This window comes from Poecilia reticulata, chromosome 12, assembly GCF_904066995.2.
Source record: "Poecilia reticulata chromosome 12, P_reticulata-male-v2, whole genome shotgun sequence".
Taxonomy (NCBI): Eukaryota; Metazoa; Chordata; class Actinopteri; order Cyprinodontiformes; family Poeciliidae; genus Poecilia; species Poecilia reticulata.
In genome coordinates this window covers 19,483,069-19,504,914 of record NC_088841.1, presented here as the reverse complement: position 1 = coordinate 19,504,914, position 21,846 = coordinate 19,483,069, and the positions used below count along the sequence as shown (strand labels likewise).

General features: G+C 39.4%; 1 protein-coding gene across 1 annotated transcript; it reads left to right on the top strand.

The window, feature by feature from the left end:
• The first annotated feature begins 12,497 nt into the window (after positions 1–12,497).
• On the top strand, positions 12,498–21,752 carry dusp4 (dual specificity phosphatase 4). Its single transcript, XM_008423898.3, has 4 exons — positions 12,498–13,311; positions 14,098–14,222; positions 16,384–16,603; positions 18,480–21,752. Exons 1-4 carry the CDS (start codon positions 12,942–12,944, stop codon positions 18,866–18,868), a joined length of 1,104 nt encoding a protein of 367 aa, XP_008422120.1. The 5' UTR covers positions 12,498–12,941; the 3' UTR covers positions 18,869–21,752.
• The last annotated feature ends 94 nt before the right edge of the window (positions 21,753–21,846 follow it).

Sequence of the window (21,846 nt, the reverse complement as noted above, 5' to 3'; positions counted from 1 at the left end):
GTTTTTGTTCATTGTTTTTTCCAGGAACAAGAAAAAACTATTTGAGTAATATATATATATATATATGCTGCATATAATATAAGCTTTTGTATTTTGAGCAGTTGCTTGTCTCCTTTGGAAAAAGAAAGGTATTCTGATTATAATGATCATCGAACATGATCTATGCTAATAATGTGTAGTATAAAAATAGTTTAAAAGTGAAAAAGCAAAACAAAGGAAAAAACAATCCTTTAATAAACACTGGAATCCTATGCATAATAAAGTCACAACTCACCTTTAAATGAATTGGAGTATTTTACATCAAATCCTTCTTTATCTTCACCTAAGGAGCAATAACAATTGGAATCATGTTTGCTCTCTGAGACCTCTTTGCTGACATCTTCTGCAACGATCAGAGAATGTGTTGCTGAGTAACATGATACTGTATACCAGGGGTGTCAAACTCCAGGCCTCCTGGGCCAGTGTACTGCAACTTTTACATGTCTGTCTGGTCTAAAACACCTTAAGTATATTACTGAAATAGCTTCTCAGTGCAGTCAAGTTGATGACCATCCCATCTGATCCAGCCATGTGACATCAGAAACACATCTAAATGTTGCTGGACACCAGCCCTCAAGACCTTGAGTTTGACACCCCTGCTGTACATAATATGATTTGGTGTTATTTTATGCGAAAATGATGTACTGAAGTACACAGTTCTACATAATTGACTTTCTATTGACAGGTTCTCAAAATCATAAAAAAATTAAAACATCATCTTAATACTAATGATTACTATCTAGGATAATTTGTGCCTGTGAAACAATATCACTCACTGATGTACAGAAAATGACCAAATACAGTTTTATCTAATTCTGGAGTGAGCCACCTTCCCTTTAAACTCTGGTACACTGGCTAACATGGTTGGTAATTACTAGCTAAACTGCTGCAAATCAGATGCTTTGGTGTATCCAAGCATCAAGTAACCTACAACATTCTGCAAAATTACTAAACTATATGTACTTAAATGTCTTAAGAGATTCTGTATGAGTCTTACCTCTTTCTCCACGCAAAACAAATGAAACAAGTTAAATGAATACTAATGGCTTGCACCTGGACTTGTCGGATTGTACCAAGTTGATAGAGGAGGAGGGATACAACAAAAGGGGAATTCCATTTTGTTTCTGAAGTACACAAGGTCTGATTTTTTTCCAGGAACAAGAAAAAATTATTTGAGTAATATTTTGTAACTTTCATTCAATATTTCAAAGTTAAATAGTTTATCATACATTTTTCTTTATTTAAGAGGCAACAGTTAGATGGTATCTCCCACCAGCAATGTTGTCACTTCTTTTAATCATTTCTGTTCAATCAATTAATCATGTTTATTTGTATAGCACATTTCAGCAGCAGGGCAGTTCCACTGCCCTGCTGCCCTACTATCATAAAAACAAACTGTTTTTAACAAACTGTTTTTATGATAAAGATCCAACATAAACTGTTGTCTAATGGCAGACACAACACCTGCAGAAAAAGGTTGGCTGATGTACCTGCCAATAGACAATTTAGACTACCTAGACAATCTACATGTATGCAGAGTAGCGACATTGAGATTACGACAAAATATACATTTTAAAAGTTTTGTGCTAACAGTAACATAAGTAATCATGATATTTTTGGCACTTTAAATATTTTTTAAATAAATGCTTTTTATTTTTATATTTGTAATTCTGTATTACTCCATGACTGGTTATCCCTGCTTTCAAATTCAAAAATACTTTATTGATCCTAAAAGGGAAATTAAATTTAAAAAAAAAGCTTGGGTCCTCTACCACAAGCCTTGGAGCGTGAGTGGTCTTCACAGTATATTAGCAGTTCCCAAAGGTGTGCTTCTCTGTATCAAGAGGTCTGATGTATCTCCAGGTATTTGTTTGAATCACTCTTCCAGTTTAGGGGTCATTACCCTGAGGGTTTCAGTGACCACAGGCACTACTGTTGACTTCAACTTCCACATTCTTTGTAACCACCTAAGACCCAAACTCTTGCATGGCATGCATTATTAATTCGTCTGATATTTGGGTTGATTGGGACCTAATGATTGCAAAAACAAAGAATTATCTTTTTATATGAAACCTAGACATAATTTTTCTCAGAAAAATACTTATTCATTTTAAATCACCATGGTAAAGCTATACAGTTGCTAACTTTTGTAAACTTAAACAACAAAAGAAACACTGAACATCTTGAGTCTAACCTGTAATGTGTTATAATCTTCCACCACCACTAAGTCATAAAATAATGGCCTAACGTGTGGACACCAGACCCCATCTAGAGCAAAATTTAGTATTGTGGACTAGACAGTCCAAAATAAGTCATCCACTTATGTGGACAAATTTTTTCTCAGGTTCTAGGAGGATGATGGTTCTTTTTAGTCTTTGGTATTTCTCTAGTTTTTTTCTGTACCTTCTGTTCATTCAGGATAGCTACATCATAACAACTGCTTTGTTCTGCTGCTCAATGATCACCATGTTCAGTTGGTTTGCTTTTCCTGTTTTGTCTTCCTGTATATGGAAGGCCCACAGAATCTTGGCTTGTACGTTTTCTACCACCTTGTGTGGCATTTCCCATTTTAAAGCGGTGTGTTCAAGGTTATATTCCCTTCAGAGTTTTCTTCACACTATTCTGGGTACTTGGTTGTGGCGTTCCATGTATTCTTGTCATGCTACCATCTTGCATCCTGGTGTTAGCTACTAGATTGTCTCAGGGGACTCATTGCATAGCATTCACTGAATATCTTGCTTGGTATTACAAATCTGGGTCGTTATTGCTCTGGTTCTAGGGACCTGCTTATGTGCCATCATGAATACTGCCTCTGTGCTGTGGTTCAGTCTAAGACTTTGTCAAATGGAGCTGTCAGTGCATACCTGTTGATTGTCTGGACCTTGTTTCTGTCATTGGACTTGCCTTACTATTTGTAAGTACAGTGGCTTGCAAAAGTATCCATAGCCCTTGAACTTTTCCATATTTTGTCACAACTGCAAATATATTTTCACAGAATTTTATGGAAAATAAAAGCTAAAAGTCCAGTATTCAGCCCCCGTCCCCTGAATGCAACCAATTGTCTTCAGAAGTTGACTGCTAATGGTAAAAAATTCAACTCCTCTATGACTGCCACAAAAGTTGGCTAAGAGAATATTGGGGAACAAACAGCATGAAGTCCAAGGAACACACCAGACAGGACAGGGATAAAGTTGTGGAGAAGCTTAAAGCAGGCTTAGGCCATCTCACAGACTACTGTTCCATTAATCATCTGGAAATGGAAAGAGCAAATCACACAGCTGTGAACCTACCAAGAAAAGGTCATCCACCTAAACTTACAGGCTGAGCAAGAAGAGCACTGATCAGAGATACAGCCAAGAGGCTCATGGTGGATCTGGATGAAATGCAGATATCCACACCTCAGGTGGGGGAATCTGTCCACAGTATAACTATTAGTCATGCACTGCAAAAATGTGGTTTTATGGAAGAGTGGCAATAGAAAAGCCATGGTATAAAGAAAACTATAAGAAGTCCCTATAACTATGAGAAGTTGCAGTTTGCCAAAAGCCATATTGGGATACAGCAAAAATGATAAGACAAGACCAAAATGAACTTTTTGGCAAAAATGCAAAGCACTATTTGTGGTGGAGAACAAACACTGCACATCAATCTGAGCACACCTTCCCCACTGACAAACATGGTGGTGGCAGCATCTTGCTCTAAGGGTGCTTCTTTTCTTCAGGGACAGGGAAAATTGTTAGAGTTGATTGTAATATGGACTAAGCCAAATACAGGGTAATCTTGGAAGAAAACCTGAACACACCTGAACCTGGAGTCTGCAAAAGACTTGAGGCTGGGGCAGAGGTTCACCTTCCAGAAGGACAACTACCCTAAACATAAAGCCAGATCTACAATGGAATGGTTTAAATAAAAACATATTTATGTGTTAGAATGGCAAAGTCAAAGTCTAGACATAAACTCAGCAGAGATTCTTTGGCAAGATCTGAAAACTGCTGAGAAGTCAATTTTATTTGTATAGCATATTTCAGCCACAAGGCCAAAGTGCTTTACATTAAAGAACTAAAAAGTCATAAAAATAACATACATTTACCATAAAAAGAAAAACAAAGAAATTAAATTCAAAGTAAAATCAAAATTAAAATCATATACATAAAATATATTGATACATCTACCAATGATTAAGATTCAGAAACAACTGTAAATTGGTGTGGTTTTAGCCTTGATTTAAAGGAATTCAACTGTGTTGCAGTTTTCTGGAAGTTTATTCAAGATTTGTGGTACATTGAAGCTAAATTCTGCTTCAAAATGCTTGGTTCTGGGGATGCAGAGCAGACCAGAATCAACAAACTGTTAGCAGTGGAATAGTTTGGTGAAAAAATTGCTTTATTATGGTTTATATTTATTTTTATCCATGCACTTATTCCACACATTTATTATTCATAATATTTTAATTAAACAAAATTTAATCAAAATATATATTAATTTCTGTATATTTTTAGGTGCCACATACATTCCAAGGTTGGGTTTAGGCATCCAACTAACCTTTATAAAATATTCAGTCTTATAGCACAGAGTAATCATATTGCCATCTCATCCCCAGTGTAAGAGTTGGCAATTTACACACAATTCATGTGTGTAAACAGCGACACGTGAATTAGAAAGACACTGTAGTAATTAGCAGGACCTTCCGGCAGACAACCAATCAGAATGAGAGGTTGTGTGAATATTCATGAGGTCCTGCTATTACACAAACCTGCCATAGGGGGCGCTGTGGTGATACACAGATTATACACAAAATCAGGTTTATGTGTATTAACCGGACATCTCGTTTTTTTTGCATTTTTGGGGTTATTAGACCAATAGAAACCTTTCTACGCTTTTAGATTTTTGTCAAAATTAGCAGGACACCGCTCCTGTCCCGTTAATTCAAAATGTCCTGCTAGTGTTGTGTGTATTCTGACGGAATGTCCTGCTAAACCACATTTACCAACGCACACACACACACACACACACACACACACACACACACACACACACACACACACACACAAGTTGTGCTTTAGTCCTGGCTTGATTTGATCTAGAGCTAAAGCCACTCACAGTCTTCATTCATTCATGTCTCCATTTACTGACACTCTAAGATGGTTGGAGGGAAAACCACAGCCGACTGAATAAACAGATGAACCAAGAATTCTAAAATTGGCGGCCCAAAACGAACAAAAACGTACATATTGAAGGACGATAAAAGGGTCTCCAAGGTTAATCCCTAAATCCGGTCTTGTCCCTCCTAACATGGATGATAAAAGGCAAAACTAAGTTTTATTTCCTGTGCAGAATCAGCTTTGTGGATGTTTTTCACAGGAAACAGGGCAGCTCAGAGACAAACTGGAGAAAAAGAAAACGTGAGCCCTGACCCACACGAGAAGTTCTCATAGCCAAGAGTAATTTAGAGAGATCAGCTAACCTAACATGCATGTGTTTTGAACATGATGAGATTATGCAAACTCCATGTAGCAAAGAAAGACCCCTGACTAGAACATGAACCTAGAAACGTCTGGTAACATTGCAAATTAATGTCATTTTTACATCAAATCAATGGTTATGCTTGTTAAGTGTGGTGTATATTTAGGTTCAGTCATGCTGAGTTTATAATTTATAGAAACACACATCTGGACTTTAACTGGGACATTTAATCTCTGATCTAAACTATCATTGCATTGCCCTGCTGAAGGGTCAACCTCTCTTTCCGTCTCAGATCTTTTTGCAGCTTCTCACAGCTTTTCCTCCTCCATTGCTATGTGTTTCCCTTCGTCTTCCAATCAGCTCTGAGCAGTTTCCCTTTTTCCTGACATGGATGATACGTTCAGAGCGAGGTGCAGTCTTCGTTTTCCGCCACAGACGGTGTTTTGCGTGTGGTGTCGGGATCCCTGCGCTGTGGGGAGACAGTGTGTGGATACTTTCTCCTTCATGGTGTGATGGCGACACCGGTCCCAGCTGGAGCTCATCGGGTTCAATGAGGAGCTGCATTTAGATGAGCGGTTTCCCTGAGGCAGACACAGACGATTCCAACTGGTTCCACTGGGTTTTATTAGGTGGTATCAGAATAAGAGGGGTTGAATCCACACCGTTCGGAATTTAAACTGTATATAATTTTATCACTTTTTTTGTTGTTGTTTCTATGGTTATGCGCTGCGTTGTGTGAGTCTATGACATAAATTGACTCTAAAATATATTAAGGTTTTCTGTTGTTAAAATGTTCAACGGGTTCGGGATCTATAATTATGGTACGGTATCATGCTGAGCATTGTCCAATGCAATAGATTTATATTCAGACACGGACGGAAACAAACAGTTACTGTCAGTCATAAAGGTATCACCGACAGTAATGCGACCTAATTTGCATGCTTTAACACACCTTTGATAGGTTTTGGTCACTAATGTCTTTAAAAAAAACACACACACATTTTTTGACACATTTCCAAAACCAAAAATAGCCATAATTGCCTTAATCTCTAAATATCAACAATTCATTTGGCCAAAATTATCTTGGTCTTTGTTAAGAGAAATTAAATAATTTCAGGATTTTTCTCTCTTACAGAAAGGTAGATGAGGAGAATTAGTGGAGATGTAGTTAAGAAAACTTCTGGATAAGTGTTCAACACAACTACATTTCCAAAGAAAACCCCCCAAAAATATCTGTTCACTTAGATGTAAAGCTTTCCTCTGAGCCGGACATGATGTTGAAGTTTTGACTCATTTTGGCACGTCACCTTTGTGTAAACGTCTTTCTAAGCACCAGCCTGTGATATTATCCAGCAATGAGCTCATGCCCAATTTGCAAGACAGTATTTATAAGCGGAGGGCATTAAAACATATCACTTCCTTCTGGTTATGATCACAAGTTTCCTGCTTGTTCTCGGAAGCTAAACATTTGTATTTTGCTTGAAAATGAGATTTGCATGTCGTAAAAAAACAACAAAAAAAAAGGACAATGTGTTTGCAGAAGTGTATGTTTGGGCAAAAAAGCTTTGGATGTGATCTATCGATTTCATCCTGAACTGCTTTGAATATTCAAAACATGAAAAGAAATTTGAATAGTGGAGTTTTTTTTGTTGTTGCATGTGAGTGAGACTGAATTAGGTGATATCTGTTTTGTTTTTTGTTTTTTTTTTGTTTTTGGCTTGCAAGCTAAAAACAATATAATGAAAGAAGACATTATCTAAGTGCAGATCTGATTTCCATCTTTATGGATTAGGTGATTAAAACATTGTCACAAATCCTCTATCTATGTCACTTTGAAAAAAGTATTGTCCCCCTTTTTGTATGTTTGCTAACAATGATTTCATTTATTGTGGAAAAACCCTATTAAAACCAACTGGGCTTGACGATTATATAGATAATGTTTAATATCAAAAATAAAATCTGAAACAATTAAACAGAAATTCTAGTTTGTTGATTATTTCCCCCGATGATGTTCCAACATTTATTTTATTGTGTATTTGTCTCTCTTCTTTTAAGGACCAACTTTCACCCTAAAAATGATTGCCTATTTCACCTATTTGCTCTTTGTTGATCTTCTCAGTCAAATACAACTTTAACCTGAAAAATAAACAAAACATTTCTTCAAACGGAAGCTACGTGACCTTAGACATCTTTAAAAAAAAATGCTACGCTGCAGAGGAAAAAAAGAAGACCAGTAAGGGTTCATAGTAAGTAGGCAGGAGTGTGATGCATTGAAATTAGGATAAATACTTTGTGACCTTTTGAGCAAATTACTTATTAACTCTCACAGTCGCCACAGACTGCTTTGGGCAAACAGGATGAAAAACAAGCCTGCAGAGTTTTAGCCTTAAACTCTGCTGTGGAAGCTCTCTGAAATGTCCTTCACACAAAGATAAATCGTAGAACAATGACATATATATTTTTTTGTAGACATAATATTAGAAGAACATCTCAAACAAAGTTTGAGATGAACAGTAAATTCACTGTTTAGTAAACAGTGAATTTACTGAACGTTCTCTCATATATATTTTAAAATGACCCTGACTTAGTTGCATCTGGATGGATTACTTTCTTAAAACATCCAGTTATTAGCAGGCTCAAATAGTAGCATACTAGTCAAATATCACAGAAAGAAATACAATTATTTTGGAGGAAATTATACTTTAAGGTTTCATCAGCTCTACTGAGTACACGAAACAGCTATGAAAACTCATCTCGGTGCTGCAGCAGCATCAACGTGTCTCCAAGAGAAAATATAGATCAGATCCAAACAGAGTAACAGCCCCCACCATGCCACTTCTCGCCCACTTCTGCTGCTGAGCCCATCCCGTTTCTCTCTCCGCTGCCCTCTTTCCATAACAACCGTTTTCTGTCCTTTATTTTTAATGCAGCTCTCATCTTTCGTTTTCACTTGGACTCTTTCTGCCTGTCTGACGATAAACACAAATACGTGACAAAACGATACCAACTGATTCATGAAAACGCAGTAGTCAGTCAGTCAAAGCTTAATCGTGGATTATGGGATTAGACAGAGGGAGAAATTCAGGATGTGTGTACGTAGACGGGTGCAGCGATACAAGTGGATGCTGGTGCGTTGTTTGTATTGACACGTTAGGCTAGCTTGTCTTTACTGATTTGGATTTGAAAACACCGACCTGCTAACTGTTCTATTGATTACTCAGAGTTCATTAGCTGGGCCTGCAGACAATTAGTGGCTTTTATTAGACACAACTGTTACTATCAAAAGGAATAGTTCAGTTCAGGTCATTTCTCATCAGGCTGCAGGGCTTACAGCAAAACCTAAATAAAAGATTAACGCAGCCACCAGGCTTGAAACAACAACAGAGCCTTAAAGGGTTAGGGCAGTTCATCACTTTTTGATGTTAGGGGTTAATCAATTAATATATAACTTGCAGAAGATACATCTTTTGTTGTTTTCCTTTTGTTGTTGTTGCTACAAATCCAGATTAGTTGAACCTACTGGTTCAAAACCAGTACAAATTTCCTTTAAACAGCCTCAAAACACTCTAAAAAATGTCAGAATGGTGTAAATAAAAGGAAATATTCGACCAAACATGATTAGTTTATCCTGTGTGAAACACATTCGTGAGAAGGATTTCTTCCCCGCCCCTAGCAGATTGAAGTGCAGTACTTCAAATCCTCTTTTATTGATTACAAAGCAGCATTTACTTCAATGCATATTTGATTTGCATGGAGTTTTATTTTCCCGTCGGATGCTGGTTCTGACTGGAGACACTTTATGTGTTTTGTTCTCAGTACCATGTTTTGCCCAGGAGGGTAAATGATGGCGCACCGCCTCCCACCTCCTTTTCCAGTGGAAATCAGAATAGCTTCTGAGTGAGTAATTATTTAGTGGCATTAACCCACAAGATGTATTATTGCAGGAACTGGTTAGGGTACAAGGAGCACTCTGTGTGGTATGTCTCGCTCAAGGACAAGAGGACATGAGGATGGCAGAAATTAATGTTTGATAGAGGGAGTGCTCCGCCAGCTGTGGCACAACGGTAAATTGTTACATTCTCCAATAACCTCGGTCTGCTTTAGGTATATGAGCTGTTTTTTTTTTTTTTTTTCCCCACCTGTGCTATAAAATAAAACCAAATGGAAGTGGCGCGTTTTGTGTCACACTGTCATTAGGCCTCTCCTATAAAGATTTCTGCCTCAAGGTCAAATTCAACATTGCACAATGTCACGAGAAGAATCCCGGATGCTGTTTGGTTGCATACTAAACTGTGTTGTGCTATTTACTGAGAGGACAAAAACGGAGCAGCTACGAGAGGAGGAGAATGATAGCTGTTCACCCCGTCCTCTCCCTCTTGTCCACCGTATTGACGGATGACGGAGTGCAGATGGGGGATGTGATGTGAGGGGATGAATGGATGGACACCACAGAGCAGCGGGAGGGAGAGAGCGATGACATCACCGCAGAGTCTCTTTCCGGCCAATCCCCTCGGAGTCCCTCCCCGCCCCAACTCCCTTCGCTCTCCACCCTCCCACACCTCTTTGTTGTTGCTACGGCAGCAGCACCGTCCCGCCTGGTTAAGGCATTGTTTGGGGTTGATAGTAATGCAGCATGGTGCACATGTGATGCGTTAGTATCTGCAGTCCAGCAGAAGAAGTCGTCTCCTGTCTTTGCTGATCATATTCTATCGGATCCAGTCATCCATTTCTACCTCCGACTCCTTTGCTTCGACTCCTCTCCCTGCACCGTTCTGCCTCTCCATCTTACCATGTCAGAGTCATTTTTTTCCAGTATTGTTGTTTCTATTGCCTGTAAAATGAAAATAACAGAATCAGTTATTGGCACAAATTAGGACGCACACAGAAAGGACAAACTGGGGATCAAATCCGAATACATTCAGTTGGTATTCAAACAACGCTCGAATACAAATGTGAGATAGTGCGATGCTATTTCAGCTGATGAATATTCCAGATTTTGAGAGCATTGATTGTAGTGTGCAAAAGTTTTAAGTCACTCCTTATCTAAGGTCTTTTTTTTTTTTTTTTGCTTTTCTTTGACATATCTTGAAGTCTGCTCAAAGAGAAAGTGGACAATTAGAGTGACAAAAATAAAAGTTATATAAAACACTGGACCATGATAAAACATTTCAAGATGTTTAAAGATAAGGTGAGATTTTCGCCACAGATTTCAACTACAAATAAATGTTATCTTTCACTCAAATAATGTCATTGTTCAATTAAGTGTTTTGTGTTGAAACGTTGCTCTCACTGTACAGTAATTTGATTGTATTCTGTTTTTTGAATCTACTTTCCTTGAGTGCCTGTCACTTTGCTGCTGTTGCACAGAAATAAAGGATATTTCTGTTCCTCTTTTTGTAGTAGATTGACTGTTATATCTGTCAAATTGTGTTGTTAAGAAAAACAACTGCATGCGTGACAGGCTGATAGCAGTGAGGCTGGCTTCTTTCTGAGCTGTAAAAACATAACAATAGTTCACCTCTTGAGTAATTCATGGGTTCGAGCTTCTCGTGATAAGAAGCATTAGAGCCACTGGGACCTTTCTATTGTAGCAAATTATGTTTGCTTGTAGAATTATCTAATTCTGTAGAAAAACACAGAATTTCGAGGTTTTACAAATGTAGTTTAAGCATATCACATATATGCCACTGCCATGAACTTCTGCCGTGTTTTCCTTGCATCTGTTGTTTTTTATTTGCATCTGACAGTAAGACATGACTCAATTAGATGGGAGAATTTGCAATATAAACTAGTGATTACATGAAAAATGCCTCCAAGTATTTCAAACTTGACTAGACTGTGAACATTTCAAAGCTTCTAACGCAGATTTGTATCTGCATATAAATCATAAATCAAATACATTTGCATATTTACCCACCCATAGCAGGTCCCTCCACCTGCTTCCTCTCTCTCTCTCTCTCTCTCTCTCTCTCTCTCTCTCTCTCTCTCTCTCTCTCTCTCTCTCTCTCTCTCTCTCTCTCTCTCTCTCTCTCTCTCTCTCTCTCTCTCTCTCTCTCTCTTCCAGGTTGAGCTTGTTTTGCTTTCAGTCTGTTTTTGTCTGAATTCTCATCCTGTCATCTGCTGCCTCGCTGATCTCTTTCCCCTGTAACCATGGAAATGAGATCAACATGCAAATACCTGAGCACGCTCTGAGGCTTGTGTGATGGGAGATGCAAATTGCATCCGCTTGTAGGATTACACACCCACGCACACGCAGATGCGCGCTCAGACTTATGCACACGCACGCACATGCATGCAGGGACGTAAGCACTCCCACCTGCAGTCCCGTAGCGCCGAAAACAGACAGAGCCGGTGATATAGGTGAGCTTTAAATACTGCAAGATTAGATAAAGTGTTGGGGAATGTAATAAAACTTAGCACACAACAATGACTGTAATGATCTATGCATTTTTTTCCTAATCTAAAGCAATTTATACTTAACTTCTTGTAGCACAAATAATATTAATGTTTAAGTTTTTTTTTTTTTAAATAAGTACAGTATGAAATACAAGAAGTTCATGTCTAGTGCATGCAGGAACATCTTACCACTTATGAGTCAAGCCTGTACAGACGGGTTGAAGTTTGGCGGGTCAGTTTCGGTTCTTAATTATGCTCTCTTCTAGGGTTCATCATACTTTTTTTTTCTAACAAATGGCACAATGGCAAACAGGGAGCACAGTAGAAAGGTCAGGAATAGAGTTGTGGTAAAAGCTAAAATTGTTGAGGGTGTGTGTGTGTGGGGGGGAGGGGGGGTTGTTTTGTTTGATCTTCAATTCCATAACATGTAGTATGGTGACTCATATGGGAAGGTTCTTAATTTAATGTTTTCAAGCTACATAAGTTTTTCTTTTTTTTTTTCCCAAACCTAAGTTTCATTTTTAGCCAAGAAAAATAGATCATTAAATTTTCCTTTGATGAGTCTGTGAAAAATAATATTGAATTAAGTTGTTTTGACATTTGGGATTGAGGGATAAACAGCAACCTTATCAGCTGATTTCCATTTAGTGGGCAAGAGTTTAAGAGCTGTTGACTTCTGGTGTTTCATTGTCGCCTTCAGTTTCATTGATGTCTTCTGCTTTTTCTTTTTTTCAATGAATAAACGGAAGCTCTGTGATTGGCTCCTGCTGGTTGACGTCACCTCCGCCGTGACGCGACGTACCCATTCATAAAAAATAAAAAAAAAAGAAAAACAAGAAAGAACAGTTCTTAGGATAGACACACAGAGAGGAGGAAACAAGAAGCTGAATGGATACGGTGATGCGCAGATAGAAGAGAGGCGCGAGAGGGGAATCCACCACAGGATCGGTGCGCGAGCTTTCTTCAGCTTCGGCAGGCGAAGAGATAAACAGCAGTGAAACCCCCCCATTCCCTTATACACACACAATCTGCATCGAGGTGCCATGGAAGACCTGGGCGAGATGGACTGCACCGTGCTGAAGCGGCTCCTGAAGGACGACGGCGGCCGGTGCTTGGTGCTGGACTGCCGCTCCTTCCTCGCCTTCAGCGCCGGGCACATCCGAGGCTCCGTCAACGCGCGCTGCAACACCATCGTCCGAAGGAGGGCGAAGGGCTCCGTGCTGAGCCTGGACCAGGTCCTGGCCGGGGACGAGGAGGTGCGGGGCCGCCTGCGCTCCGGGATGTACTCCGTCGTGGTGCTGTACGACGAAAGGACGCCGGACTCGGACTCAGTGAAGGAAGACAGCACGGTGACCCTGGTGCTCAACGCGCTGTTCAGGGACTCCCAGGGAACACTGGTGTACCTGCTCAAAGGTAAAATACCTCCCATTTAGACCACCTTCACTCATTCACTTGGGGCTGACTACTATAAATAAATCAATAAATTAATAATAATAATAATAATAATAATAATAATAATAATAATAATAATAATGTTCACAGTTATCACAATTATTTGACATTATAATCGATTAACTGATATCGGATGATGACAGGTAATATGGAAAGATCCATATGTAAATATATTAATATAGTCAACCTCTCACATCCACACTCATCCACATCCACGCGTTCATAGCTCAGTGGCTGAGTGGATGAGGTAATGCTGATGCGTTGAAGCCACAGGAAAACCTCGATGACACTCAGCACAGCCTGTATTATTTCACCAGGATTCCTCCGTTGGGAGTGAAAAGGGACAAACTGAAATGAATAATGATAATTCAAAAAAAAAAAAAAGTGGAAAATTGGAAAGTCAGGTTGTCTGTTTTATATTCTGAAAGCAGAAGCTGCTGCAAGCCGTGGCGCATACCCCTTTTTTTCTGTGTGTGCCTGCATCCTAATGATGCAGACGGCTTGAAGCACAAGAGTCTGAGCGGCTGGTAAACATGACACATCATGGTTACGGTTTGACACAAGCGGCTGTGGTCAGAATGCAGTTGATTATTCCCGTTTGTAGGGAATGTTTTAATTCAATTGAAAGATGCTGGGAGATCCTGATGCACATTCAGTTTGCATAACTTTATTATGATTATCTGTAAATGTGTTCATCAGACATTGTTATGATGGTTAATAATATTTTTTTTTCTTGTTTGTTTTTAGGGGGATATGACAGATTTTACGCAGAGTATCCCGAGTTTTGCTTAAAAAACAAATCATTGCCGTCCTTCACCAGCCAGTCCAGCATCGACTCCTGCTCATCGTGTGGGACGCCACACAACGATCAGGTAAAACCGTCACCCTCTGCTTCTATGCGTTTCCTAGAAAAAAAAAAGAAAAAAGAAAAAACGTAATCCAGTCAGCATTAAAAATATTTCCTTTTGTGATATTTCCTCAAATATTTAAAAATCAGAAATGTATAACATGACCTAATGTGTTTCTGCGTTTCAAACCAAAGACTAACAAGATCTGTTGAAATAATATAACATTTATCACTTAGAAGAAAACTGAAAACATTTCATGGTAGTTCTGCTCATAATAATAATAATCAGTTATCACATTTTTATCAATTTGGCTGTAATATTTACACATTTTGATTTGATTTTCCAAACTGTTACAATCACCAGTTTTACATTCACTTTATTTGCTTGATTTTTTATTTTTTTTTGTCTTGCAACATTTTTTCAACGTTTTAACGTCCTAACAGCAGATACGGTTACTCTTGTTTTTATGAAAACACTGACTACTTGGAAAATGTAATAACGTTTTCAGCTGGTTATTGTGCTAAATATGTTTTTTTTTTCTTTTCGCTGTTCTGCTCCTTATGGTGAATCTGCTCTTCAATAGCCTGCTTTCAGCTCGTAAACACACATAACCTCCATGAGAGTGATTAGGTTCCAGCCCATGACTGTATTTGCTTTGCGTGACCGGAAATATTGATAAAGAGCTGTATTTATCTTTCACCAACGCAAGAGAAAAGTCTTGTCACCTAATTTTAACATGCAGGAACATACGTTGTTCTTACACAGTTTTCTGGAATCATCCAACCTAAAAAGTTTATGTCATCATTCCATATTTAATAATAATAAAAAAATAAACAAATAAATGTTACAAATCACATTATTATAACTAACAAATAAAATTTTATATCAGTTTAGCAGTAGTCTAAATCATTGTTGCTTTTTTGTGGTATGTTTAATTCAGGTTATTCTACAGTGAGAGTGTCAGACAGGCCTTCTGTCAGACAGATCCCAGGGTTATGAGTGCTTTATTGAAGGACTCATGTTATATACTAACTTCCATATTTTTTTTTTTTACCAGTCTTGAGGCAACTTTAAATTGATTAAAATGCTTAAAATAAGTCCCGCTAATGGAGTGGGCTGAAAGTTCGGCATCGATTCAGCTCTCCACGACTTCCTGTGACCTAGCTGGCCTTGTTTTTTGTCGGACAGTGATCTGTTTGTTTGAGCCTGCGGATTTTACGCAACTCTCGCAGTCACATGTGCTTTGGGTTTAATTCCCCTGGAATTCACGAGGCCAAGAGACTTAGACAACCCTGCTTCTGTGTGCATGTCTGTGTTTCTCCAAGAAAATCACTTCATTGTCCTGTCAGGTGCATTTTTTTTTTATATTAGTTTAAGAGAAAGATGCAACTTCCTGTGGCAAGTATGATGGAGTGACTGGCCGAGAGCGATGCAGCCCACTCTGCCCCTTCCTGCCCGGCATCTCTTAGCCATATTGATCATTTCCTGACTCTGTGTCAGTACCGAATTCGTCAGCGGCAGGGACATAAACAGACAGAGCTTTCTGTCAATAAGGGACGGCTGATGACCCATTGACCACTCAGGTCCGGTAAACGGGGGAATCAATGTTCATTAGGTAATGTGCTCACAAGGGGCTCGGAAACAAAACTCAAAGTGAGGTAGAAGTTTTCATATAGATGGTAGCCAACATCACATTTAATGTCTGATCAACAAGTCATAGTTTTCAAACAAGTCAAAGCCAAAACAACCTTTATGTTGCTGTTGATTTTTTTTTTCCATTCTCAAGGAAGTTTCATGATTATTCATAATATGTGTGCCAGCTCCCTTGCCTGGGCATTGCACAAGGCACTGAGATGCTTTTGCTTACAGAGGAGCAGCTGCAAACCCTGTCTGCTCAGAGCAGCAAAGCGATGAAAAAAACGCATTGAAAACACGCCGCTACTTCAGCTGAATTATGTGGCTTCGTCAGGGGATTGACATGACCCATAAATACACAACCCAAACAGTTCGACTGTGTTTCTCACACAAATAATAAACCCATTTCTATATAATAAGAAGCTTTGTTAATGCGATTTAGACAATATGAAGCTGCAGTCAAGCCACTGGGCCTCTGTGAGACATGAGACATTTATCACTAATTCGGGGACGGCTAGTGAAGATCTTCCTCCTGTTGGTGTCTCTCCAGGGTGGCCCCGTCGAGATCCTGCCCTTTCTCTACCTTGGCAGCGCCCTTCACGCCTCCAAGAAGGAGGTCCTGGACAGCGTCGGAATCTCCGCCCTGCTGAACGTGTCGGCCGACTGTCCCAACCACTTCGAGGGCACTTACCAGTACAAGTGCATCCCGGTGGAGGACAACCACAAAGAAGACATCAGCTGCTGGTTCCTGGAGGCCATCGAGTTCATAGGTCAGTGTCTGACGGGAGTGTGCTCGCAAAATGTGACGGGCCGCAGTGTTTATGTTTTGCTTTGTGCTGTGTGGATTCCGCACGGCGTGATGAGAATAGCAGTTTTCCTCAACGTTAAGGAAATGTTGAATTAAAACAACATCTTACATCTTCCTGATGATAAGTTTATGTTTTTTTCAAGTGCACTAAAATATCTGCACCACAAACTAGAACACACACGCTTGGTAAAATGTTGTTTTTGCCGCGCTTGTAATTTTTTTTTCTTTGTTTGTTTTTGAGTGCGTTATGTATTCAAGAGTGCTTTTATTTTGCATATTGGTGCTGTGCAGTACGAGTTAGTGTTAGCAAGGGCTCTGATGTCTATGCGTGTGTGTGTGCAGGTGAAGGTTGCTGTTATGCGTCATAGTTAGCTGCTGTGGGATTAGAGTCTGACTCATCCGGTGTTACCGAGTGAGCAAACTGGGGTTGGCTTTCAATCTGTTTGTATGAGAGTGTCTCTTTAATAGGGACAGCTATTAAAGATCAGTGAATTTCAATGACAGTGTACCTCTCGTCTAATTTGTCTGTAAAAAAATCGAGAAAATTCTTTAGAAGCACTGCAAAAATAAAACCCACCCTCACACTTTAAGGTTCAGACTTGGTGCATTCAGCCACACACGCTGAAAAATCTAGTTCTTGTAAATGCTGTAATCAAGCCATCGCCTAAATCAGGTTGTTTTTCTGTTGTTTTTTTTTTCACGAGAAAGTTAGAGCGCGTATGCACACCGAGACAGAGCCATAAATAGGCCAGAGGAGGAAGTGTGAAAAAGAGAATGATTCCAAATTTTGCACTTGTGTGTTGCAGTTACTGTAAATGTGATTTGCAGCATTCTCACTTTGAGGTTAGTTGTCGGTTTGAGAGCGCAGAGAGGCACCAAAGTGCGTAGGAGAGGAAAACGAAAAGCGGTTTTTAGGCGAGGCGTCACTGTACATCTGGTGTGATAGAAGCTACTTGCTGGGTGCAAAAATAATGCGCATAAGGGTGAGGAAAGGGTTAGAGGTTTTAAAGGATGACTTATTTTAATACACAATAAGCATTTAGTAAGAGATTTACTCAGTGGAAAAATGCATTGAAAGAGAAGAGATATTAGATAATTAAAGGAGCCAGTTATATTGACACCAGGGTTGAGTTGGAAATCTTTTCCCCTTAAAAACTAAAACATTATTTTTAACTATGTTATCTTTCTGATATTAAAATCTATTTGATGCTCCTAAACAACTAATTAAGCATGAGAAAAAAGCAAAACTAAGAAGGAAGAGTGGGCAATACTTATATTGTTTACCGTGATAAATTTCATATGGTGGTAAGAATTTTGATTTATTGTTATCGTGATAAATTCCAATTAATATTTAAAAATCCCCTCAAAACTGTGCTTGTTGTCAGGATTGATTGTTTTGCCATTTGTTCAATGAAAGCATCAATAAATACTAGTAAATTTGAAAATACAGTTACAGTTTAGTGATATAAATTATACTTGATGTGATTGGTATCCTAAAGAAGTGCATTACCAATTGGACTGATTTTCAAGAGCATTATTTGTGTTTGTGTTTGTATAACTACTGTGACACCCATTCACAGTAGTTACCTAAAAATGCATAATAAATAGTTATTATCGTCACTTTCATCGTTATCACAATAGTGCCACAAAATATCGCGATAAACCTTTAAATCCGTATCGCCCACCCTTCCAAAGAAGAGATCTGTACTTTTCCAAAGAACTGTATTTCAAAACAGGAAAGAAACCTGGGCCTTCTGTCAACATACATTTTGGTTGGAGATTTGATTGCTTTTATTGTCAGCAGTCGTCTCTGAACTGTGATCCATCTCTTTCCCCAGATTCAGTACGAGACTCAAGTGGACGAGTGCTGGTCCATTGTCAAGCGGGCATCTCCCGCTCCGCCACCATCTGCCTGGCGTACCTGATGAAGAGGAAGCGGGTGCGTCTGGACGAAGCCTTCGAGTTCGTGCGCCGCCGCCGCAGCATCATCTCGCCCAACTTCAGCTTCATGGGCCAGCTGCTGCAGTTCGAGTCCCAGGTCCTCGCCACATCCTGCGCCGCCGAAGCCGCGGCCACGGCGAGCCCGTTGCTCGGACCCAAGTCTACGGTGGTCAACAGCTCGACGGCCGTCACGCCCACGTCTCCGTTCATTTTCAATTTCCCGGTGTCGGTGGTGAACCCGGCCTACCTGCACCACAGCCCCATCACGACCTCACCCGGCTGCTAATGGACAGCGTTACCCCCATATCCTGACTCAAAGTGAGAGCGGACTGGGCTGGAGGAGCTCTCGGTGTCACTGACCTCTGCAGAGTGTCCGTAGTTCCACGACACAGAGGCGAGAAGTGTCACGGTGCCTGAAAAGGACCTTTTTTTTTCTTCTTCTTCTTCTTCTTTTTTAATTTCACAAACCAGCCAACACTCAGTCAGTTTTCACGAGAGATTTATTCCAGTTGACCAAAAACGAAATGTCTTTTCTGGACTTGTTCGTCATTCACACGGAGTGTTGGACTGACATTGACTCAAAGACACACTTTTTTTCCAACATGCACAGAGACACACTGACACACACACACACACACCCCCCCCCCACACACACACAGAAACCTAACACGGTGAGGCCTGAGCAGCAGCGAACCTATCTTCCCCTCTCCCACGCACACGTTCATGCCTGCCGACTGAATAAGCTCAGTATGAAGATAGCTTGTTTCTATGGAGACGAGGTCTTTAGGAGAGGAGATGGACACAGGAAGGAAGGGGGGAATTTTAAGCACTCCCTCTTTCCTCCTCGGGTGTCCCTCCTGTCGCTGGACAAAGGAGATGGATGGAGAAGGAAAGAGGGAGGGGAAAAAACGAGGGTGACAGAAAGCAGGAGCCTCTTCAGTGACAGGTGTTCTGCCGGGGATCCGACCGGAGCTTCCTGCCCTTCACACGTCCTCTTCCTCTCCTCTCATCTCCCTTTTCATCCCTTTATGTTTCCTCCCTCCTCCTCATCCTCTCATCTCTGCCTCTCATGTCAGACTTGTCCCCCTCCCTCTTTTTTTTCTTCTCTGCTCTTCGTCTTCTCACTGAGGAGGTTAAAAATAAATAGAACTAGATGCCAAATAAAAAGGCTGGGGCCCCTTGTAAATGGACTGGGAAACCCCTGACACCACAGAAAAACCCTTCTGCATCATCTATAAATATTTTTAGGCAAAAAGGGCTGAAACTTCTGGAAATAGGAGGTGTTTTCTGGCGGGAAGAATGACAAGATTTTGGGAATATTTTGCAGAAAAGTTGGGATTCTCATTTTAGATGAAACTCCCTGGAAGACAGCCTGTTAGGTACCATTCCTTTTAAGCGTGTGTGGTAAACTATTCATATTTTTTTTTTAGTTAAAACAAACTGGGTTTCACTTCTTCTCAGCAATGTTTTATCTCTTTACAGTGATTTGACATGAAGAACAAAGTGGCTCCTGCTTGGTGCCTTGTAAAAGGTTTTTTCAGATAAAAAGCAAACATAACCATCGGTGTCAGTGGATGGTCCATTAAGACGTTTGTGCCTTGTTCATTAAGGTATCCCCCAGTAAGTTTTTTTTTTTTGGCATTTATTTTCTGTTTTGTAACTACAAGACAGTACTGATGAATGTTTGGCAGACCCCTGAGAATCCTCAATAGGCATGGGCCGGTAGGAAATTCTCACAGTCAAGGTTTTGTGGAAGACTATCCCAAAAAAAAAAAAAAATAATAATAGTGTTAAAGTACAAGTAAATATCCAGAATAAAGACTTGCACAATTTTCTTGTTTTTCGTAGTACTTTATTAGACCTCATGGATGATTAAACAAATTAACTCACTTGCAAACTAGCTAACCAAGAACCAGAGCTAGAGTCAACAAGCTAATTTGTGTGGATTTACTAAATGTTGTTTTTAAAGATAAAGTTAGAGTAAACTTCAGGATTTAAACTTTTGATATTTGTAAAAATGTTTAGTTTAGTTTTAAAGTCTAATTTAATTTCAACAGCAAAATAACAGCTAGCCTACTAAAAGCGTGCTAGCAAGCTCCCAAATAGGCCCAGCTAGCACGTTGCCTTAAATTTCAATTCATCTTCACTAAACAAGTGGTACAATTCTTACACAAGTTTAATGGCACAAAGCACAGAAAGAGACCATAGGACAATTTATCTTTATAAAATATCAGCTTTTGATTCTTAATAAATTATGGGCGGTGTTCCTTCAAAACAGAGGAGTTTAGTTTTCTTGCAAATCTTCACAGGAAGTGAACAGAAACAGGTTGGGGATGGACACTGGTGCGTCACTCCTTTTTCCCTTTTTTTATTGGCATCTCTCAATAAAGACTTTAACCCCTGGGAATTATATGGAAAATATTTTACACGTTTTTAAATTCTATCTTTGTCATCCCTTAAGATTGGTACCCGACCCATGCCTATTTCTCATCAACATAGTAAATTAGCAATTATGGGTTATTAATGGTATTAAATCACACAAACGAGCACTTTTATATACATAGAAAAACACGATCAGGAATTAACTGTTGTACTTCAAAACCAGTCAAGCACAAAAAATACATCATTACATCACAATTCGTGGGCACTCCTGCATTACTAAAGTTTCAGGCTAAGATGAGCACTGTGTTAGACAAATAAAGGCAAAAAAAGTTCATTTTTATACTAGACTCAAAGCTGAACGCCCATACAGACTCACAAACATGTTTAAGGTTTCTACACTTTTTAAAAAAAAAGATTGTCAGCACCTCTTTCTCTCTGTGTAGCACTTTGAAGTGATGCAATACTGTATGTGTAATCTTATTGGTTGATTTGCACATCGTTGGTGATTCTGGACCGAGTCGATCTTTGTACTGAGAGATGGACAAAAAGGGGGCTAGTGGATGAAAAATGCAATACTTTGTACAGATGTGTGTAGTTTGTATCTGTACATCTTAATATGCCTCTCTGTGTTCAGTCCCATCTGCATCTCTCCGGTTCACCATGGCAATATCAACCCTTCAAATGGAAACATGTTTCCCCTCAGTTTCATTGTGGAATGAACGACCTGTGCATTTATTTATTACTGGAGATCTACTGTTGAATAAATAATGTTCTTACATAACTTGAAAGTGAGCGTTTTGTTTTATTCCACTTTTTAATCTTATTAAAAAATGGCATCACTAAATGATGGCATTTAAAAGTGATATAAATGCAGCAAATAGT

Coding starts and splice junctions, on each gene's coding strand:
- dusp4 (XM_008423898.3), top strand. CDS start 12,942: ATGGAAGACCTGGGCGAGATGGACTGCACCGTGCTGAAGCGGCTCCTG. Junction 14,223..16,383: donor GGACGCCACACAACGATCAG/GTAAAACCGTCA, acceptor GTGTCTCTCCAG/GGTGGCCCCGTCGAGATCCT. Junction 16,604..18,479: donor GGAGGCCATCGAGTTCATAG/GTCAGTGTCTGA, acceptor CTCTTTCCCCAG/ATTCAGTACGAGACTCAAGT.